Source organism: Anolis carolinensis, chromosome 5, assembly GCF_035594765.1.
Source record: "Anolis carolinensis isolate JA03-04 chromosome 5, rAnoCar3.1.pri, whole genome shotgun sequence".
NCBI lineage: Eukaryota > Metazoa > Chordata > Lepidosauria > Squamata > Dactyloidae > Anolis > Anolis carolinensis.
Genome location: NC_085845.1, coordinates 24,495,448 through 24,517,498, shown reverse-complemented (window position 1 = coordinate 24,517,498; position 22,051 = coordinate 24,495,448). Strand labels below are relative to the sequence as shown.

The window sequence follows — 22,051 nt, the reverse complement described above, 5'->3', positions numbered from 1 at the left end:
CTGCAGAACAACACAGACTTCAAACATAGTTGTTCTTGTCAGGGTTTGCAAAGATACACCACTGAGGCTGCGCAATGGGCTAAATTATTGTGCCAGGAGGACTGCTGACTTGAAGGTTATGTTGCTGACCTAAAAGTTGCCGGTTCGAATCTGGGGAGAGCGCAGATGAGCTCCCTCTGTCAGCTCCAGCTCCTCATGCACGGACATGAGAGAAGCCTCCCACAAGGATAGTAAAACATTAAAACATCCGGGTGTCCCCTGGGCAACGTTCTTGCAAACTGCCAATTCTCTCACACCAGAAGCTACTTGCAATTTCTCAAGTTGCTCCTGACACACACAAAAATAAAATCACTGAGCACATGGAAGCCACATTGCATCAGCCACTTACTTGGTCATGGTGACACAGCACTTTTCCATGTGGCTAGGCCTGAGTGACTCAGTCTTTTACCATTTTAATATGTCAGGTGTTTTTACAAATTCTGACAGAAATATTGTTTTATACTGCCAAGGGATTGCAGTCACACAAAGCCAGCAGCTGTGTGAAAGGAGTTGTCATAATGCACATTGATAGCCACTATCCTATATTGTGCGAAAGTTGTAGGATAACGGCTTTCATGCAGAAATATCCTAAGGAAGTTACATGATAATCATTTAACTGAACTTGGAAAACTTACTTCATTTGTCTAGAATTGCCAGAGTGCCTTTGCCACATTGTCTGCTCATGAAATAAGATGCATACAGATAGTTTTCGGTGTTTTATTAAGTTTTAGAATTATGTCAATTATATCTCCATGTTTATTTGAAATATTTCAAGTTGCTCAGAGAAACTAAAATGCATATGATGGAGATGCAGCATATTCTTAATCACTGCTAACATTCAAAGCTATATTCCAATATAAGAGTTTTCTTTTAAAAATAATAATTAATGAATGAAACAGGCAATTTTTGCAATTCATGCTGCAATGCGCCAAAATAATTACAGTCTAACCCTTCTTTCCCCTTTTTATTTTTGAAATGTAGTACAATTCCCTTATCTTTGGATTCAATATTCATTTCAAATATTCATTCATTCATTACCCATTTCAAAAAAAATTAGCACTAGAAGTGTTTATGGGACCCTTTGAGCCCTCCAGTGAGATTTTATCTTATATGTATGGCCCAAGTTGAGCCCCTGGTGACACAGCAGGTTAAACCACTGAGCTGCTGAACTTGCTAACCGAAAGGTTGGCAGATCGAATCTGGGAAACAGGATGAGCTCCCGCTTTTAGCCCCAGCTTCTGCCAACCTAGCAGTTTGAAAACATGCAAATGTTAGTAGATCAATAGGTACTGCTCTGTCAGGAAGGTAACAGCACTCCATGCAGTCATGCTGGCCACATGACCTTGGAGATGTCTATGGACAATGCCGGCTCTTCGGCTTAGAAATGGAGATGAGCACCAAACGCCAGAGTCGGACACAACTAGACTTAATGTCAGTGGAAAACCTTTACCTTTACCTTATGGCCCAAGTATCATCAAAATATAGGTGCCACAATTATCCACAATTTTAAGGAAGAAGTGTGTCCCTTGTGAAAACAGGAAGTTATACTGCATGTAATTATTCTTTCCATTGCTGCTTCAGTGATCACAATCTTTGCAGTACTAAAAGTAGGAAGCACATGAAAAGGCTGTATTGTATTTCAACATTTTTATTTTTTTGCAAAGGATGCAATTATCGTGAGATCAGACCTCTAGCTGGTAAAATATCATTGGTACTGGCAATTTCACGAGGCCCAATCTTTTTCACAGATGTTCCATTAAAAAGTATGTAGCTGACAAAGATCACTGTCTTGTGCTTTCTTCACCACTTGGGGGGGTCTTTAAAATACCAGAACACTGCGAATACTGAAATATTAAAAAAAAAAAAGTTTAAGTATGATGACAAATTCAGGGCTGCATATGAGAGTTAATATAATTTGGCAGATTTAGACATCCCCTTTCATTAATTCCCTTTGAGATATCTATTTCCCCCTTTCTCCTTTGTTTTTCTCTCTTTGTCAACAGCTTCCTTCCTGCATTTCTTTCATCACCTAGGGATGTAAATCTTTCCCTCCTTTATTCTCACACTTGAAAGTGAATATATTTCGTAGTTTTCCTCCCACTGCAGTAGAAGACTACTATTTCTGCACAATTTTGGCTGAGTATGTATAGGCCATGAAACACTGGCATAAATAACTATTCAGAGGTACACATTTTCATGCTAAATAAATAAAATGGTCAGAAAACCGTGTGGCCTTTATTCATGTGTAGACATCACAGTTATGATGCTACGCAATGAATTCCAGCATATTCCTCCAAATTCCCATTTATCGGGATGCAGATGATGCAATCGGAAGTGGTTTGTTTCCTTAAGTAACTAGCAACCTTTGCCATGCCCTGCCATGAGAAAGCCCATTGAAAAAAGCATAAACATGGTCCTGTCACAATTCCCCCTTACACTGAGGATTGCTCACATGTGGAAGATTGGAAAAACTGCCAGTTGCTCCTTGAGCGACAAAAGAACAGAGCTCCATTGATAACAGCAACTGTTCCCTGCTAAGTGTAAAGTTATATAATGCAGTTCAAACTGCATTATATGGCAATGTAGATGGGGGCCCCACAGTCCTACATTGCTCCTAAACTAGGGGCTACATAAGGCCCATAAATATATGATAGTCACAAGTGCATAACTCTAGGTTACACATTTGTAAATGACTTATGGGATTCAAGCCCTTGTTTCTAGAAATTGTGTGCAGGAATTCTGGGGCTTGTGCCCACAAAAACCACTATTGGCACAAAAATTGTAAATGTTTCTGCAAACAGCTTTTTTTTTTTTTGCATAGAAGTACTTTTTCTAGAAAAACAACCCTTCAATTCCAGACGACACATGCTCAAACCCACAACTGCACAAAACCCCACTGAAAATCCATGTATGCCTTTAGAAATAGTAATTTGGGGTTGCTTTTTTATTTTATTGGTGCTATTTTATTAAACATGTATTTGTTTTTAAATTAATTTTAAAATGTTTTATGAAGTGATTTAAATCGTTTTTAAATAAATGAAACAATTAAATGCACATCGGCATTACCCTGCTCTTGCACTAAAAAGAGTGCAATAGGTTAGCAAATGACCAAGGCTTTGGGCAATAAAATCTGTTTTAGAGATGAAGATAAAGATATTTATTTATTTATTTACAGTATTTATATTCCGCCCTTCTCACCCCGAAGGGGAACACAGAGCAGCTTTACCGAACACACATACAGCAAACAGTCAATGTCAATTATACAGTTAACAAGGACAGACAACACAGAAGAGGTAAAGACAGTTTTCCCTTCTTATTTCCAGCATCTGTGCTCAACTCCAGCCACGGGGGGGAGGGGGGTGCTGTCGCTCCATCTTCCATGACAAGGAGCTTCCTCCCAATTGATGTCCTTAAGGACACCTTGATAACATCCCCACTAAAAGTGGTACCTATTTATCTACTCGCATTTCTGCTTTTGACGTGCTAGGTGGGCAGTTGAGCTGCAGCTAACAGGTGGTGCTCATCCCCAACCTGGGCTTTTGATCAGCAGGATCTTTCTGTAGCACAGTGGTTTAGCCTGCTATGCTAAAGTCTGGCCCTGCTGTTCTAAAGCCTGATCCATGTTGGGGATATTCTGAGTCCTTTCCTACCTTTTGGGTTACATTTACTATTTATAGGTGAGCAAAAGGCAGCTGTTCATAAGGGAGAAAATATTACCTTTTTCCTTCCCGGAGCAGTTCAAACCCTTCATTGATTTTATCAAAGGGCATAGTGTGTGTAATGAGTGGATCCAGAGTAAACTTCTTCTGCATGAAATCCAAAACCAGTTTAGGAACAGCATCTTTGCTTTTCCAACCTGCAAATGAGAGAATGTATAGTCAAGAGCTAAGAATCAAATTAAACAGCTTTGAACATAAATGTTAAAGGACTTTCAGGCCCAGAAATTCTTAGCTGGAGCCAGTATTGAACAGTCTTAGCCGTCTAATATTGACCATACTAGCCAAGGTGAATAAGTTTTGCAGTCCAGCAAGGTCTATAGGAGTGTAGATGAGCACACCTGCAGCATATTCATGGGTGCCAGGTTTGCTCAAAATTTAGTACAACGCTTGTACCAAATACCCATCTTCCCCACTCATTTTCTGCTAGCTGTTCTATAGTGCATATTGCAAGCCTAAATTTCTAATAGAGGGGTGGGCACTGGAATTTAGACCATACCTCCAAATAAACATCCTTTCCAAGTGCGGCCAGTTAAGATAAGTGCCGGGGAGAAAGAAATCTTAGATAATGCAGGCGAAAATCCCAACATCACACTTATGCCATGGTTCCTGTTGCATGAAGCCAAGGCAGCAGCCTAAAGGAAATTCAAAGTCACACATTCAGATCAAGTCATGGAAAGTAATTTTTGTGCCTTCCATGTCACTCGGTTATTGCCTTGAAGAATCATAACTTACTGTGCGATAAAAGATCAAACTTGCAAAGAGAATTATCCAAATGAAACTACATTGATAATGGCTTGGATTATGAGATAGACAACTTTAAGGACATGCATGGAAGAAAGCCCTACATCTACTGTCAGGGTGAATCACTGCAGAATTAATACTGTTTGATACCATGTTATCTGTTATGGCTCATAGAATTCTGGGAGCTGCAGTTTCATAAGGTCTTTAGTCTTCTGTGTCAAGGAGTGCTGGGGCCTCGCCAAATTACAAATCCCAGCACTGAGGTGTCAAACTACAGTTTAGATGCACCCTTAATCTCAGCAAGAGTAGACTCATTTATTTAATTGGGAGATAGCTTTTTTTGGCACACCAGAAAATTCATTTGGTGGGTCTGCTCAAGTTCATTCAAACAATTTAGGTTTATGTATGCAGCCCCTGGAACCAATGTTTGTGTTCCCTGAATCTCTTTACCATTCGCCAGATTCCCAAAATTTTAAAAAATATAATAATTGGATTTTGTGGAGCAATTTTTGCTTCCAAACAATGTGTGTAAAAACATATATAAACATCCCCACAATCACCCCAGAGTCCCATACTACTCTCAAATAGCACTGTTCCTTTTTGGACCATCTTAAAATGGTGAAATGGAGAGCCACCCCATTACATTCTGTCATCATTTTGAGAGGGATTTAGAAAAAAATGGACTAATTGTTTGGTGATGCTGGAATAGGCCATATTCCTCATGCAGTTGCCCACCTTTGCCCTACTGGTTTATTGGAGATAAATATTGGAGACAGGAAGAAAAATTATAGAGAAGTTTGCCCACCACTGCAGTGCTATTCTACAATTTCATATGTATACCATAGTGTCGGTACACCCAGTGGCTTCAAATGAATAGTCGACGCCATCTCCATCCGTCATGTCAAACAGCACTTCATTGATGGGCTTCTCAAAATCCAGAGGGCTGACACACTCAGTGGCTCCCAACTCTTTAGCTTTAGGAAACCTTTCCTTGCTTCTGTTAATCCCAATGATTCGTGATGCTCCAGCTGCTTTGCAACCCATCACTGCTGAGAGACCAACTCCTCCCAGTCCAAAAACAGCACAGGTAGAGCCAGGTTCCACCTATATCAAAAGAATGATCTTGGGACTAAGGGTATTTATACAATTAAACATCTTAACCAATTCACAAATACGTACAGCATGTAATTCATAAGATGCCTCTCAACTCTATTGTTTCTTCCCCCGCCCTCCCGCCACGCAATGTGGCTAGTATCTTGTTACAAGTAAACTGATTATGATCACACAAAATTGAATTGTAGCATTGTAAACATTGATATTCGTAGCAAACAGAATTAAGCCATTGGGATGATTGCGTTACCACTGCCAGCAATGTGGCCATTGCATAGTAATCACAACGGACTAGGAACATTACTGCATGCTTTCCACTGTCCTGAACTGTCTCATTATTTGGGATAGCAGCAACTTACTGACATGTCATTTTTGTTTGGGTGGCATAACTCTGGCTTCTTACTATACTGCTTCCCCTCCCAATTTTTTCAGGCACTTCACAATTGAAAAATGCCAGGTGAAAATTTTTTTAAAAAACTACAGCAAGAGGAGCATATTGGATACCACCACAGAAGCACCCAATATCTCCACACAAGATAAGTGTTTTGCTCATCAGCAGCTCCTGATGGCTTTGTTGAGTGGAGATGATGGACTGACAACAAGTACTACATGGGATTGTGGAATAACTGTGCAATTTAGCCACCCTTGTGCAACAAAGTCCAGTGCACAAGATGCCCTGTAAAGTGTCCCAATCAGAAGAAATTGCCTGATGTACATACAGTGTATCCCATAGTGCAATGTGCCCTACGATGCAATCAAAGTCCTTGTTGCACAGTATCACATTGTGTATCAGCACAATTCACTAGCAAGGTTGCATATTGTGTCAGTAAATTAATTTTGTTATACTAAAGTTGTTTTAGTGATCTTACCTTTGCAGAATTTATGGCAGCGCCATAACCAGTGGAAAATCCACAGCCAATCAGACATGCTTTTTCAGGTGGAGCTGAAGCATCTATTTTGGCTACTGAGGACTCATGTACTACAGTGTATTCTGTGAAGGTGCTGGTGCTGACAAAATTGTGAACAAGCTCCCCTTTGTAAGAGAATCTGCTGGTGCCATCAGGCATAAGTCCAAGAGGTGTTTCAATGCTATAAAATAGAGAAGGAGAAATTAAGGAGATGTGGTTTCCACCAGATAAGAATGAGTATAGAACTATTCTACTCGGACGCATCACAGCACACTAGTAAAGATCCCTTTCTTGTGAAACAATCAGTTCTGAAAAGCCTACCAGAATAAGAAGGTCTTCACTTGGTGAGGAAATTGAGCTTCAGAATTGTTTCAGATGGCCCTCCTGGCATCGATTGCAAATAATAACAGAAACTTACCCATTCAATTTACACAGGTTACCTCTGGGATGAATGCAAGGACGGCATTCCTCACATTGTGGGATAAACAATGGGATGACTTTGTCTCCTGTAAATTACAAAAAGGAGAGCTTGGAGGTTCAAGACTGAGCAATTGCACAGTTGGTCCTTAACTAACAGCCTGTCTAACAGCCTGAGGATCACAACCAGATACAGTGAAGACATCTGCCCTTGCACTTTGCTACTCTGCTGCTGAGTACATATGCCCAGTGTGGAATACATCTCACCACGTTAAAACAGTGGCTCTTAATGAGACATGTTGTATTATCACAGGATGTCTACGCCCTACACCACTGGAGAAATTATACTGTTTGCCGGTATTGAACTACCTGACATATGTCGGGAAGTGGCAACCTATAATGAAAGGGCCAAGGCATTGACATCTCCAGCCCATCCTCTGTTCGGATATCAGCCAGCAAACCAATGCCTTAAATAAAGAAATAACTTCCTAAGATCTACAGAGATACTTCCAGGAACAACACAGCAAGCGAGAGTCCAAAAGTGGCAGGCTAATACCCAGAACCTCAATCAGTGGCTGATACAGATGAGAAACCCCCTCCTGGGCACACAGAAGACTGTGTGACTTGTAAGGCACTGAACAGGCTGCACTCTGGCACCACGAGATGCAGAGCCAATCTTAAGAAATGGGGCCACAAAGTGGAGTCTACAACATGCGAGTGTGGAGAAGACCAAACCACAGACCACCTACTACAATGCAGCCTGAGCCCTGCCACATGCACAATGAAGGACCTTCTCACAGTGACACAGAGGCACTCCAAGTGGCCAGCTTCTGGTCAAAGGAAATCTAGTAAAATGCCAAGTTCTTAACTTTGTTTGTGTGTTTTTTAATACATGATAATCAATTCGCTTCTGAATAAATAAAATAAAGCCTGTCTAAACTATTACAAAAAGTGAGATTTTTCATAACAGAAAACCTAATTTGTATTGAGTAACATATATACTACTCATATATTGAGCATATATTGAGTAGCATGGCCTGGTTTTGCATTTTCTAGTGCTATTTATTAGAAATATTGACTGTTAGCTTTACGATTTTATGAATGGTGCCATTAGAGAATGCATACTTGGCCAACTCCAGGTGCATAAGCAATTGTTTTATAAACATTTCAGTTCTCAGCTTCCCCCACAGATTAAATCTGATTAATTGTTCTGTCAATGCATATAAAATACACTGCTCTGGATTTAGGATTTTGTTAAGAACTCAGTTATTACCCCCATTTCATAATCTTCAGGACTCCTTTCTCTGATCTCCAGCTTGCTTGCTTCTTTCCTGGCCCTGTCAGAGCATCTCCCTTAACATCCCCAAATGTCTCCATATCAACACCCCTTCATCTGAGGTAGACTTTATATCTATATAATGCCCTCTGCTAATTGCATCTGAGCACTGCAGTGTGAACTCATGAGCTGGCAATGTGAAATAGCCTTTCTATCTATGTACCACCCTCTTGTGGTTGTATCTGAGGGCAGACATATATATCTTCTAGTGTTTGGGTGCTCTGGAAAAATTAAAATACACTTTATTTCAAACCATGCCAGAATTTTAAGTTTGAAAATGAAGGATTTGTGTACCGTCCAGATCCATCAATTCATCTGGGAAACTTTGTGGAACAAAGAAATATACTAACATACATACATTGACATAGATAGATTGAAAGATACTTCCTAGAATAGCCTTTCCAATCAATTTTGATTGCATCTAGAATCAATGCAGTTAGACACCATTTTAGCTGCCATGGCTCAGTGCTATAGAATCATGGGTATTATAGTTTTAGAAGTTTTTAGCTTTCTCAGTTGGTACCTTGACAAACTACAAATCCCAGAATTCCATGGCATTGAGTTCTGACATTTAAAGTGCTATCAGACTGCATTAATTCTACAGTGTAGATTAACCTTTTGTCTCCTAAGAATTATACAAAGAGTATCTTTAGGTGTAGGAGCACCAGGTGATGCAGTGTGTTAAAGGACTGAGCTGCTGAACTTGCAAACTGAAAGGTTGCAGGTTCGAATCCAGGTAGCGGAGTGAGCGCCCACTGTTAGCCCCAGCTTCTGCCAACCTAGCAGTTTGAAAACATGCAAATGTGAGTAGATCAATAGGTACCGCTCCAGTGGGAAGATAACGACGCTCCATGCAGTCATGCCAACCACATGACCTTGGAAGTGTCTACGGACAACGCTGGCTCTTCGGCTTAGAAATGGAGATGAGCACCAACCCCCAGAGTTGGACACGACTGGACTTAACGTCAGGGGAAACCTTTACCTTTACCTTATCATTAGGCTTCCTGAAGACTCCTATTAGTGGACATATGAAAGATGCAAAGCTTTCTCCAGCAATGAGCATATCAAGCTGAGAATCAATACAATAAGCTATGTTCATCATTTCAAAGTTGATATCTAATCTGTGTGGAACTGATTGCAGTGTGAAGACATGAGATCATAAATATACTGGATAGAACAAGAACCCATCAAATGCAGATTTCTGGTCCCACAGAGAAAACCACAGATAGGATATGAATGAAACAATACTCCTCTATCTATGTTTTCCAGCAACTAGCATTTGGCAACAAGTGCCTCTGATATACAATGTAATATGTAATCGCAGGTGGGATTGTAAGTCATGCCATGCCCATATATATGCTTTGTAATGCTTCCTGTTTGCATATGCTTTGTAATACTGGATAATGGCATGTGTACACAGCTGAGAATTAATGGCTTGGTACAATAAGCAGATATGTGGGAAGGAACCTGAGCTGTAAGCTGCCAGGGCCATTCCTGTAAGAAACCCTACACAAAAGGGAAAGGGAGGTAAGCTTTGGGAAAATAGAATATTTTGGGTTATTTGAGAATGGGATGAAAGCCTGTGAAAACATTTGAACTGGTTTGGGCTTTTAATATACTGTGTAACTGAAAGACTTCAGTCCTGGCAACAACGGTGTACTGTGATCAACTCAGTTTTTAATAAAGCCTTCTGAATCTTCTGAAAGAAATCTTGTATTTCTGAGTTGGTAGTGAGCTTCTCCATTCATTTGTCTACCCATACAAAGCCAACCAAGTTGGTCACTAATATCTTGTAATACAGAATCCCATAGGTTAACTACTTTCAAAGAAATAGTTGCATTGCAACATAAGAAGGAAACGAGAGAGGGGTTCAGTAACCTTGCACATTTTTAATGGATTTATATCAAATTGTGCACTTTGGGAAGTATTAAGTCCTTTTTTCAGACCTTACTTTCCTACTATCTATATTCAGTGGGTGACCCAGAAGTCAAGTATTGCAAAAAAAGAAAAAATATCTCCCTTTTCACTTTTTTTTAGACCTTGCATAATTTTTCTTTTAGAACTAAAGAGTTTCCAAACATTGTAATCTTTCCTTGGAGTGGAATTGCTCTTCTTCTTGATCATTTGTGTTGCATTTTTCTTTGCCTTCTTCAGTTACCCTAGCCAATTTATCTCAACGAACCATGAATTAGCATTATGATTATATAAAAAAATATCATGAATGCCAAACCACATCCAATGTTGATTATGACCTCAAGTCTCTCAATTTCCTCTAAGTCAGTGGTTCTCAACCTGTGGGTCCCCAGATGTTTTGGCCTTCAACTCCCAGAAATCCTCACAGCTGGCAAAAAATCCTCACAAAACTGGCTGGCATTTGTGGGCGTTGTAGGTTAAAACACCTGGGGACCTACAGGTTGAGAACTACTGTTCTAAGTACAACCATGAGGAATCCACTGAGTGCTGTAATATTGGTAAAATGTTTTTAAAAGCCTCCCTTCCATTTTCTTCTTTTGAGGGTGCATCTGTGCCCCCATTATCAACACAGATATCTGTAACATACCACACTAAAATTGTATTGTTTTCCAAGTTGCAGAACATAAAGTGAGTTTGGGTATATAACATTAAAGCCTAAAAGAAGTGTTTTCACTGTTAGAGGCCACATGCTATTGTCAGGATCAAGGCAGCTATGAGACATTTACCATGTTTGTGCAAATGGGCCCCAAGTAAAATGTGTCCTCTCAAACAATGGTTCCCAACCTTTGGTCCTCCAGGTATTTTTCTGGACTTCAGCTCCCACAATTCCTCACAGCTGGTAAGCTGGCTGGGGTTTCTGGGAGCTGAAGTCCAAAACAACTGGAAGACCAAAGGTTGGAAACCACCACTCTAAAAGATCAAGGCTGGATTTGATTACACCCAGAAAATGGGACTGGGAAAGTGTTAAATCAGCCCTATGACAATGAGTTGTACCTGAACTTCCCAATGGCCATAAAGAAAGGAAAAGTGACTTGAGAGCTGACCGTGACTCTGCAATGTACTGTTTACTTATCCCTTGAGGTCATCAATAAAGAGGGATGTGTTAATTTTGAGGAAAGGATCGCCAGTCATGCAACCAGTTTATTACCAAATGGGAATAGCTGCCATGAGATATGTTTTTCTCCATCAAGACTGATGCAAACTGTGAATGTTTCTTATTATTTCCCAGAATCTAGAACATTAGACCCCTTTCTTCTCTTTGTTGCCCTGTTCTACAATTCAGGAATTCTTCTCTCTTTTTTTGTGCAGATAGATACATGCAACTTGCAGTTTCAGAACCTATTTGGTTTTATATGTCTTTATTTCTAAAGATTGGGAGCTCTGGCGTGGGCTGGTCCATGAGTTCACGAAGAGTCGGAAGCGACTAACGAATGAACAACAACATTTCCCAAGAACATCAGTGAAGGAACTATATAGTATACCATGTGAGGTCAGTCCAGAACAAATGCAATACTACGTCACTTGATCTAGAATTATATTGGCTTTTTCACACAGTTTAAATCTGTCCTGGGTGATAAAGAGTTTGTGTTTACATTATTTTGCTTTCCATACCTGGCTTCACACTAGTAACTCCTTCCCCAACACTCTCCACAACACCAACTGCTTCATGACCAAGAATAACGGGGAAAGTCGCTTTTAGATCATCACTCAATACATGCTCATCTGAATGGCAGATCCCAGCAGCCAAGATCTGGAAAAAAAAAGTCCAAAATATCTCACTGTAGACAATTGCTTCACATTCAGCACCTGCTACTGTGACTGGAAATGCCTGACTGTTGTGATAACTCTTACTCTGGCTCTTACTGTCCTACTCTGACATGGGCACTGAATTTTAGAGGATCATGTGGTACAAGAATAATATTTGGGGGCATACTGGAAAGCGATAGGAGGGAAAGCCTTGCCCTTTCTTGCACAAATGGAGAATTTTTAAAGTTTATCAGATAGGAAACTTTCAGACTGTCACTATACTGCAGTGCTGTATCTTGCTCTGTGCTTTTATCTACCATTTGCTGCATGCTCTTATGTCTCTACTGAATTCTGGAAACTCATGGTCCACAGTTATTACTCAATGGAGATTGCAGTTGTTCTTTACTTCTTGAGGCAGATGCCCACACTCAAAAATAGAGCCAGTTTGGTGTGAGTGACTGTGAGTGAATACTGCTCATTGGCACTAATCCAGCTTTAGTTTTTTTCTCTTTTACCTTTATGCGAACCTCATGTGCTTTTGGTGGTGCCACTTCTATTTCCACAATACTAAATGGTTTCTTGGGTTCCCATACTACAGCTGCTTTGCATCTGATGACCTGTGGAAATAAAAAGAGATGGGGCAATGGTGGCACTCATGCAATGTTTGGGCCTCATCTTCCAGCATTCCTTGCCATTAGCATTGGTGACTTGGTGGGGCTCATAGAAATTGCACAGAGAACTAACTGCATACACCCCAATTTTTCTAAACATAATAAATATGATGGATGCGGGCAGGGCCGGCCCCACCATGGAGGCCACGTGAGGCGGCCGCCTCGGGCGCAGGTCCCTGGGGGGTGCTGTCAGGCTTCCCCCGCCCCAGCGGGGACCATGGGCTCGCTCACCGTTGAACAGGAAGGCCTGTTCGGCGACGAGCGAGCTCCACATGGCTGCTGCCGGCTGGGCAAGGCCAGCCAGGCCCGGGCGCACTGGGCAGGAGGCGGGGCACCGTCAGGGCGATCGTGGCCTGGAGGGACCTCCGCTGCAGTCTGGCCAACTGGAAAAGGCCAGACGGGCGAGGGTGAGTAGCGCGGGAGGCGGGGCCAACCCTGGCCCCGCCTCCCGCACTACTCGCCCTGACCCCGCCTCCCACGCTGCATGAGAGGCAGGGTCAGGGCGAGCAGCCTGGGAGGCGGGGCCAGGGCGTGGGAGGCGTGGCCCGCTGGCGCCGCGGGAGGCGTGGCCATGTGCCAGCGGGGGGGCGCTTTTCCCTACCCCCGCTTAATATTTAAAATTATCTCCGGCCGGCCCTGGATGCGGGTCTAAAGGTAATTCAGTAAATGCTGCCTTTAATCAACTTGCAATAGCAAGTTATAATGACCTTACTTACAAAATACTGAAAGGTGCTTACTTTCTGTGTTAAACCATGGCTTCTTGCGGTTCTATCCTAAGCTTTATGTGGACTCCATAGAATTATTAATAAAAACTGTGAGTGGGTCATTTTAACTCTTATCTAAAACATGAAATTTGGTGCTATTTAATAATATCGGCAACCTCTCAAAATCTAATGTCCTAAACTGCAAATTCCTTGGTTCATAAATCCAAGACTGTTTGCCCCCTACTACAATTGCTAGAGATTGCAGCCCATAAGACACTGCTCCTGCATATGCACAACCTTACTATTTGTGCACTTACACTTTCAGAAAAAGTGAAGACATTGTTATGGGACCCAGCCTTTGGTCAGTATAGTAATGCAGTGCTAGAAATGGATATGGAATATGTGCAATTGATCATTGGAATGGCTCTGGATTACGATTTTGGACTGCGTGGTTTTTATATGTTGTTGCTAAAATGTTTTAATTCTATGATTTTAATGTAACTGTTTATTTTAATTTATTGTTTGTTTTAAGGCAGGAATGAAGGGGTAGGAGGAAATGGCCATATAAGGAGGTACGAGCAGGCCAGGAACACAGCCGATGGGTTATCACATGATTTCCTCGAAATCATGTGTTTTGAGAGAAACAAAAGTAATGAAATGTAATACTGCACCACAAATATGCACCAATGGTTTGATATGTGGGCGGTCGTAAACCGAACCCATTGAATTGTATAAATAGACACTTGACCCTGTCGGCGGGGTTCTCCCTTTTCAGCACCTAGTTGTGCGTGGGATGAACCTCTGCAGCTGCATGAACTTTAGTAAACTGCTTTCTTTGGAAAAAACTCCAGTTGTCTGTCTCCTACTTCCACTGCGTCCGCACAGACACACGAGAAGCCGAGAAGAGGGGAAGTCTGGCTTCCGCTACATTTTCTGGTGACCCCGACGTGATTCCACAATAAGACGGGCCAGGAGGTCGGAGACGGATCCCGTTGGCGGGACGGTCCCAACTCGGCGGTGGGGGCCGGAGGCAACTACCGTGAGACGAGAAGGGGCCCCTGAATATTGCAAGACCGTCTGCGGTACTTGCCTCTGATGCCAACGCCGGCCGACGGTGGGAGCCGCAATGCCAGTGAGGTTCCAAAGAAACCAGCCAGGAGGAAAAGGATCCAGGGAAAAGTCCAGGGGCGAAGGTTGTTCCGACGTCTACAGAAATCTGGCAAGTATAGTGGTCAAGTAAGACACTAGGGAACACCGGCGCCGGGAGGGACACACAAAGGTTCCCAGGGAGGTAGAAAGGGGTTCTGACTTGTGATTCCTGACGCATACCGTTGAGTGTCCGGGTGCCCAGGCCAAGGCAGTCCCCTCTATTAGGCAGGATGGGAGGCAGTGGGTTCAAACCCACCACCCCATTACAGTGTATGTTAGACAATTTCGGCTCAGTTGCAAGTAGAGCCGTAGAAGGAATTCCCCAGAGAACAAGACTTGTGAGGGTGCCCCAAGACCAAGTCGTGCAGGACTCATGAGGATGCAAATCCATTCAAGACTGAGTCGCAACTCCCGGGGAAAGGAAGAAAAAAAAATGAAAAGAGGGAAGGTGGCATACCCTTTTGAGAAAAAAAAACTGTTTGATTTCTTTGTCATGTGTGGGGAATAATGAGTTTCAAGTTCTGCATGTTTCGTGGTAATATTGAAGTGAAAATGAAAAAATGAGTCTATAGATTTATACAAAAAATGTTGAGCACAAATATCTAGAAATGTTTTATTACGGTTGGAAAAATCTGATTCGAAGAGGGTCTGTCTGTGTTGTTAGTTTGCTTTTGCTGACAAGCTGCAGAGAGGCCAGAAAAAGGGAGGGAGGCTGTTAAAGTTGTGTTGAGGTTCAGAAACTGTCTTTCAAAAGAGAGCCTTTGATGAGGACCTTGTGTGTGCAAGAAAACTGGAATTATTTTGAGTTACTTGGCATAAATGGAAACTAAGCATATAATTTCTATGAGAAATGTTTAAAAGGTTAAATTGTGTTTCAAAAGAGTTTTCCTTGTTATTTCTGAGAAACAAAGGCTGTTTTCTTAAAAAGTTTTCTTTGCATCTGGGCCTCATGCCAAAAAAGATAGTGGGAAAATCTTGGCAGACAGTCCAAGGTAAAAACGATAAGTTATGAACTTGTTAACTGTGTCTTAAAAAAAAAACTGATCCAAGTTTGTTAGAATGTTTCTTCCCTGTCATTCTTGTTAAACTCAGGCGAAATGCCCAGAGAAAGATAATGGAATTCCAGTGGACAGCTAAGGTCAATGAAAGCCGCTGTGAACTAGTGAAGTTTTAAAAATGTAATGTGAATTTAATATGAAAAAAGAAAAGAAAAGTAAAATGATGATAAATGAGTGATGATGTAAATGTGTATATATATATATATATATATATATATATATATATATATATATTGGGGTTCTGTCTTTCACCTGGATCTTAAATCCTTGCTTTGGACTTGTTTTGGGACAACTGGGTGAGAATGTTTTATGAGCTGAGAGAGTGTGTGTGACTTTATCTAAACAACTAACCACTAATCAGAATTCCTGTTGACCTTGTGTGAATGAGATGTATGTGTTGAATTCAAAATGCATAAAGAGTTATAAACAATGTTAGTAGATTTTAAAATGTATGTTGGACATGTGAATTTAATGAAAAAAGATGACAATTGAGTGATGTGATTCTAAATAAGAGATGTAGAGTGATTTTGGTTAAATCATTCTGTGTGTAAATATCTGCTATTTCCTGAAATGAGAAAAAATCCTGGTTTCTGTGTGCTGTGCATTCTGACCTGGGAAAATGTCTTGAGAAAAAGCCAACATGTTTGTTCAGAAGCAATTCGGAAGCTGTAGATATCTTTTTTTTTTTTGGAAAAAAAATGGTCTTAGGCTTGAAAAAAAATCCTTGTTTTGAAAGAACAATGCTTCAGTGTTTTTGGAGAACATGGTGATACAACAGATAAGAGCTGGACATTTGCCCAGAAATTGAATCTCAAGGGGAAAAAAAATGAGCCTGAACAAGTGTACTTTTGAAAACTCAAGCCTCTGTGGGCTACTTCCCCCTTTTTCTGTTCGACAGACTGTTTAAACCCCTTACAGGTTATAGGGAAATGTTAAAAGTTCTTTTTTGCAGCACTTTGGAATACAAGTAATCTTGGTAAGTCAAGGAGAAGGAATGTGAATGAATGTTTTGGAAAGGAGATGGATACTAAAAAGAGAGGACAAGGAGAGGAGTTATTAGTTGTGGAGACTTTGTATGGAAAACTGTCACAAGGTGGCAGTGCAAAAAATATATATATTTATTTTTGGGAAAAAATTGATCCCATATTCCTGACACAGAAGGATTAAGAACTGACATTGATTTTTAAATTTTTGATTGACATTTTATTCAAAAAGGGAGCTAGTGCCCAAGTGATAAAAAGTTATCCTTTTGAGAACCAAAGGCATGATATAATTGGCTACATCTCATGTTGCTTCATAATAATTTTGTGAGATTTGGATTCTGGACTTTGTGATTTTGGCCCAGCTCTTTCTAAAGGTTACGGAAAGGGAGGACTAGGACTTTTGTAAACGGGACATTAGATCATGCAAATAGGGGCATTTTTTCCATCGCCCCCAGCCTGGATTTTGCCAGATTTGAGAAGCGGCAGGAGGCTTTTCAACGTGTGTTACTGACAAATTTTGATCTGTTAAAGCTGAAGAATAAGAATGTAGCAACGAGTCGGTGTAAAAGGGGAGTTGAGTAAGTTTAACACTGCAGCAGGACTGGAGTGGAAGATTGCATTGCAGCAAGTGGATTGTTAAATCGTTTGCGGAAAAGAAAAGAAAAAGATGCGGAGAAGAAAGATTTTGTTGGATTTCAAGACAGATGAGTGTGTTGTCGAAGGCACAACCTCTGAGGAGGCCTGCTGTGGATGTGAGCGAAACGACTAGAGAGAGTGCTTCCAGAGCCATACAGCCTGGAAGGATGAGTATTTCCCTCCCCTTCTTTTCCCTCTCATTGTTTTTTGCTACAGGTCCTGAACTCCTGTATGGGATAAACCCAGAAGTCTATGAGACATGTTTATTGAGAGGCCTGGGAGGGCCTATAGGTGTTGCTGAGTGCTAAGGCTGTGATGGAGTGTGGCATCAGGCTGGAGGCTGTAAGGGCTGACCAACTCAACAACATACAATTTTCTATTTTGACCCAACTCTCCTGGTTAGGACCTTTTGTAACGGGACATTGCAAATAATTCGGATTTTTGCCGGATTTGAGAGACAATGAGGGACTTTTTCATATGCCATCTAACAACCTTGCTTTTTAAGCCAAAAGGAGGATATAGCACGGAGACAATGTGACAAAGAATAAAATAAGTTAACCATTGCAGCAGGACCAGAGTAAAAAGGATTGCTGCAGATCGCGAAAGAAGGCCCATGGAGGAATCGTTTCTCAAGAGGCCATGGAGGGGTCGTTTGGGAGCTGAATAGTGGCCTACCTGCCCCACCCGTGGAGAGACAAGGGATTTCAACAAGATTGGCTGAGACAAAAGTGATGCTGAACAGGATGATCGACAGATGGGTAATCTGTTCCCCCCCCCTTCTCTCTCACTATCTTCCTGCTTTCTTTTTCAGCTTTTTGGACTCCTGTTCCTAAATTGGAGATCCATAAGGCATTGTTACTGAGAGGCCTGTTTTCCTAAATTGGAGATCCATAAGGCATTGTTACTGAGAGGCCTGTTTTCCAAAATGGAGATCCATAAGGCATTATTACTGGAAGGCCTGTTTTGGAATCCAAAACCCGCAGGGGTTGAGTCTACCCCACACCACACGCTGGGTATACTGGGTATGACAGCTAAAGCCCTGTGAGAGATGGAGATTTTCTTTACAGACTTTTCTTTACACAGAGACAATTCTTAGAGACTAGAGACTTGATTGGACGAAAAGAGACTTTCTTCAAATTAACTGAACATTATTCCTTTGATCAAGAAAGAGGAAACACACCCCCAGTTTGACTTTATGCCAAAGACTGAAAAGACCTGAAAGTTGGACATGTATGTGAATGGCCACCTCTGGCCATAGCAACAAATCCATCATCGGAAGAAGCCAAATGACTGGGCTAGATCAGAATTCTACTGTGGACTATATCCTTTCTAAAACCTGATTAATATTTTTAATCCTCATGTGTTGTTTACCTCTGGTGATGAAACTATGTACAAATGCTATTCTGCGCTCATTTTCCACTGAAAAGATAGCTCGGCTGCAAGCTAGAAGGGATTGGAGGGACCCATAAGTCTGCTCATTTGGTTTGCTTCAGCTTTTGTATACACGCTTCGCAAAAAAAAAAATGGGGGAATAAGGCAGGAATGAAGGGGTAGGAGGAAATGGCCATATAAGGAGGTACGAGCAGGCCAGGAACACAGCCAATGGGTTATCACATGATTTCCCCGAAATCATGTGTTTTGAGAGAAATGAAAGTAATGAAATGTAATACTGCACCACAAATATGCACCAATGGTTTGATATGTGGGCGGTCGTAAACCGAACCCATTGAATTGTATAAATAGACACTTGACCCTGTCAGCGGGGTTCTCCCTTTTCAGCACCTAGTTGTGCGTGGGATGAACCTCTGCAGCTGCATGAACTTTAGTAAACTGCTTTCTTTGGAAAAAAACTCCAGTTGTCTGTCTCCTACTTCCACTGCGTCCGCACAGACACACGAGAAGCCGAGAAGAGGGGAAGTCTGGCTTCCGCTACAGTTTTACATGGCATTGAATTGCTGCCTAGCAGTAAGGCCGCTCTGAGTCCCCTTCGACCGAGAAGGGCAGGATATAAATATGGCAAATAAATAAATAAATAAAATTGCAAGCTAACTTTGCACATCTGCAATCTGACACAGTGCAATCCTTTCTCCCACTCCTTTTAATTCCCACTACATTCTTCAATATGTGTACAACTGGCCATGGAAGACATTCATAAAGAATGCAGGACTCCTTCATGCCAGAAGGATTTATGATTAACTGTCAGGACCCAGGCTGCAGAGCACCAATAACCATACACAGAGGCCAGAATCTATCTAATATCTTTATTGAGGAAATATATAAAGTTAATAAAAGCAAGTGTAGAGAATAGTTCAGAAGTAGACCTTTCAGAAAAGGTCAAAATTAGTCCAAGAAAACAATGTCCAATATGAAATATTAAGGTCCAAAGTTGTAATCCAATAACCGAAACACTCACTTTGCCAAGCAAAGTGAGGGGAGATGACAAGGTCCTTTAGTCCATGGAGCTTAATGCAAGGCTAGAAAGCAAACTAGATTCTTGGCAAACAAGGCTTGATTCAAGGCAACAAGAAGCGAGGAGCAAGAACAGGGTCCGTGGCGAAATCCGTGGCGAGGTCCGGGGAACAAGGCAGGGCTGGAACGAGAACAAGGTCCTGGAAACTGGAGTAGCGTAGTCCACACACAATCTACTCCCGAAGCTGACGAATTGACTCCGCAAGGAATCCTTTGTGGCCAAGCATCTATATAGGATCTTGTTTTCCCGCCAAAGCAGACTTTCTCTGGGGAACAAGAACCGAAACCTAAACTGTCCAGATGCAGGACTCCTTAAACTTTCCCAAGGGAAATAGACTTAATCTTCTAATTGTCTGGCAGCTATCTGGGCGCTTCGGCGAGTCGCCTCCCGCACGTGTCTATCTTGATTATAATAAAGGCGGCGAGAAAATGGGGGAGATTTTTCCTCAAGGCTTGTTTGTCTGACTTCTTGTGGGCAAACATCCTGCAGCTGCAAGGGCTCCAAATCTGGCAGAAACGGTGGGAAACCCAAGTTTTCCTCTTCATCTGTCACAACAGTACTAGGAACGGGACTACATGGCCCATAAGTCATCACATTAACAGAACTTCATTTTTTTTGTAGTATAAAGAAAAAGGCCAGCAATTCAAGAACCTTGCCCTTTAAACAGATCTATGATACCTGCAAGGTTTTTTCATGTGTTTCTGCTTTCTATAGGGTATGATTCATCCTTGCTCTACTTTCTGAAATATAGAATCAGTCTTGGAAGTTCTGAGAGGAAGGGTACAACCAACTAAAATCGTCCACAAAAAAACAACAGCCACTTCAGAAACAACATTCTGGAAAGTCTTGGATTTACTCTCACATTTTTTTTACCGCTGGTTGAAATAAAACATTTCAATTATATAATATATATATGGAGTGGAAAAGTAATATTGAAATTAATTGTTTACTTACCTCCCCTGCAGTGCTCATGTTTCGAGTCTATAGCCCTCTCTGTTAGGTTTCAAACTTCTGACCTTCTAGATTAACAAAGTTTGCTCTTGAAAACAGCTGCAAAAATGTGACTTGGTTTTCAAATAAATGTAGTATTTATCCAGCCCAAGATCCAGCCCAAGAAACTTAGCCACTCCTCCACTGATCTTTGTTCCAATAATTTCTATACCTAGGAAGGTTAGAAAGGTCATGTGGTGATTTTGCATATAGGTGCCATATCCTTTAGAGCTGTTAAGTAAGGATTTTCTTTCTTTTTTAATGTTCTGCTGGATACAAAATATGCACAAAGTAAAAATTGAACAATTAAAAACTGATACTGTTCATTTGAAGAAGATAACTGGTCAGGTTAAGTGGTTCCTAAGCCTTTTGGCCAGAATCATATCATGAAGTTATGTGTATATAACTATCACACTTATGGAACTGTACGATAATAGCTAGCCAGACTTCCCAATCACTACTAATCAGGAAGTAATCACTGGCTGGATCTACGCTGACTCATAATCTGCAACTGATCCAGTTTTGGAGATGCTGGATTGGCACCGGAAGGATTCCTTTTCTCCTTTCCTCTTTGGCACCCTGTCACCCTGGCCAATGTCATGGCATGCAATGGCAGACAGGCAGAATATATGGAGATGGCTGTGACATAGAAGGTGAAGGAGACAATAATGACCTTATCAAAAAAGCTAGGCAAAGCATCCCACTCCACCAAAAAAAGGAGGGACAGAGGGGCAAATCCGTCACTCCATGCTCAGCTCCCTCTCGGCAATGCTTCTCCCATCGCACATGGGGAGCATTGTCTGGGTGCCAAGGATCTGTGCTGGTTCCATTGGAGCCAACACAACAAGAGCAGGTTCCCATGTTGTGGGAGAAGTGTGCAATGATGCTTCCACCCCAGTTGCAAGTGGGGCGTCTGCTAGAATTCCAGTGATGTTATGGGATGGACAGTGTGCCCATCCATTGTTGGACTGCCAAAGAAGCATCCTAGGATGCTTAAATTGCCCCATTTGGTGAGGTTGTTAGTGTGGCTGCCTAGCAGCATCAAAATGTGGGAGAAGGGGAAGGAGACTGCCATCCCTTGTCCCTGGACCTCCTGAGCCAGGAAACACAGGGTGGCAGTCGGGACAGTGCTTCTGCTTCCATTTCGGTATCATCCCAACTGTGCCAGAATTTTTAATGACTTTATGCATTTAAGTATTTGTTTCCTGCCTGCTCTCTCTCTCAAGGAGACTCAAATAATTCAGACTATCAGCCAGATTTGGATAATGTAGGGCAGTGTTAAGGCATTTGGTGGTCACAGGGCTGATTTGCCCTACACTATCATAAGTGGTCAGTATCGAAATGGGCACTTTGACTGATATCAATTCCCTAGTTACTCAGGATGAAGCTGACAGATGTCC

The 22,051-nt window shown here is 41.6% G+C and overlaps 1 protein-coding gene across 1 annotated transcript; it reads right to left on the bottom strand.

Moving 5' to 3' along the window:
• Nucleotides 1–1,671: 1,671 nt before the first annotated feature.
• LOC100554246 (alcohol dehydrogenase 1B) lies at nt 1,672–20,762 on the bottom strand. The gene is made up of 9 exons (XM_003225743.4): nt 20,616–20,762; nt 12,506–12,607; nt 11,856–11,994; nt 6,936–7,023; nt 6,479–6,698; nt 5,340–5,603; nt 4,255–4,390; nt 3,757–3,895; nt 1,672–1,883 (listed from the first exon to the last, which is right to left on the bottom strand). The coding sequence occupies exons 1-9, from the start codon at nt 20,631–20,633 to the stop codon at nt 1,859–1,861; spliced, it is 1,131 nt and encodes a 376-aa protein (XP_003225791.1). The 5' UTR covers nt 20,634–20,762; the 3' UTR covers nt 1,672–1,858.
• Between the last annotated feature and the right edge of the window lie 1,289 nt (nt 20,763–22,051).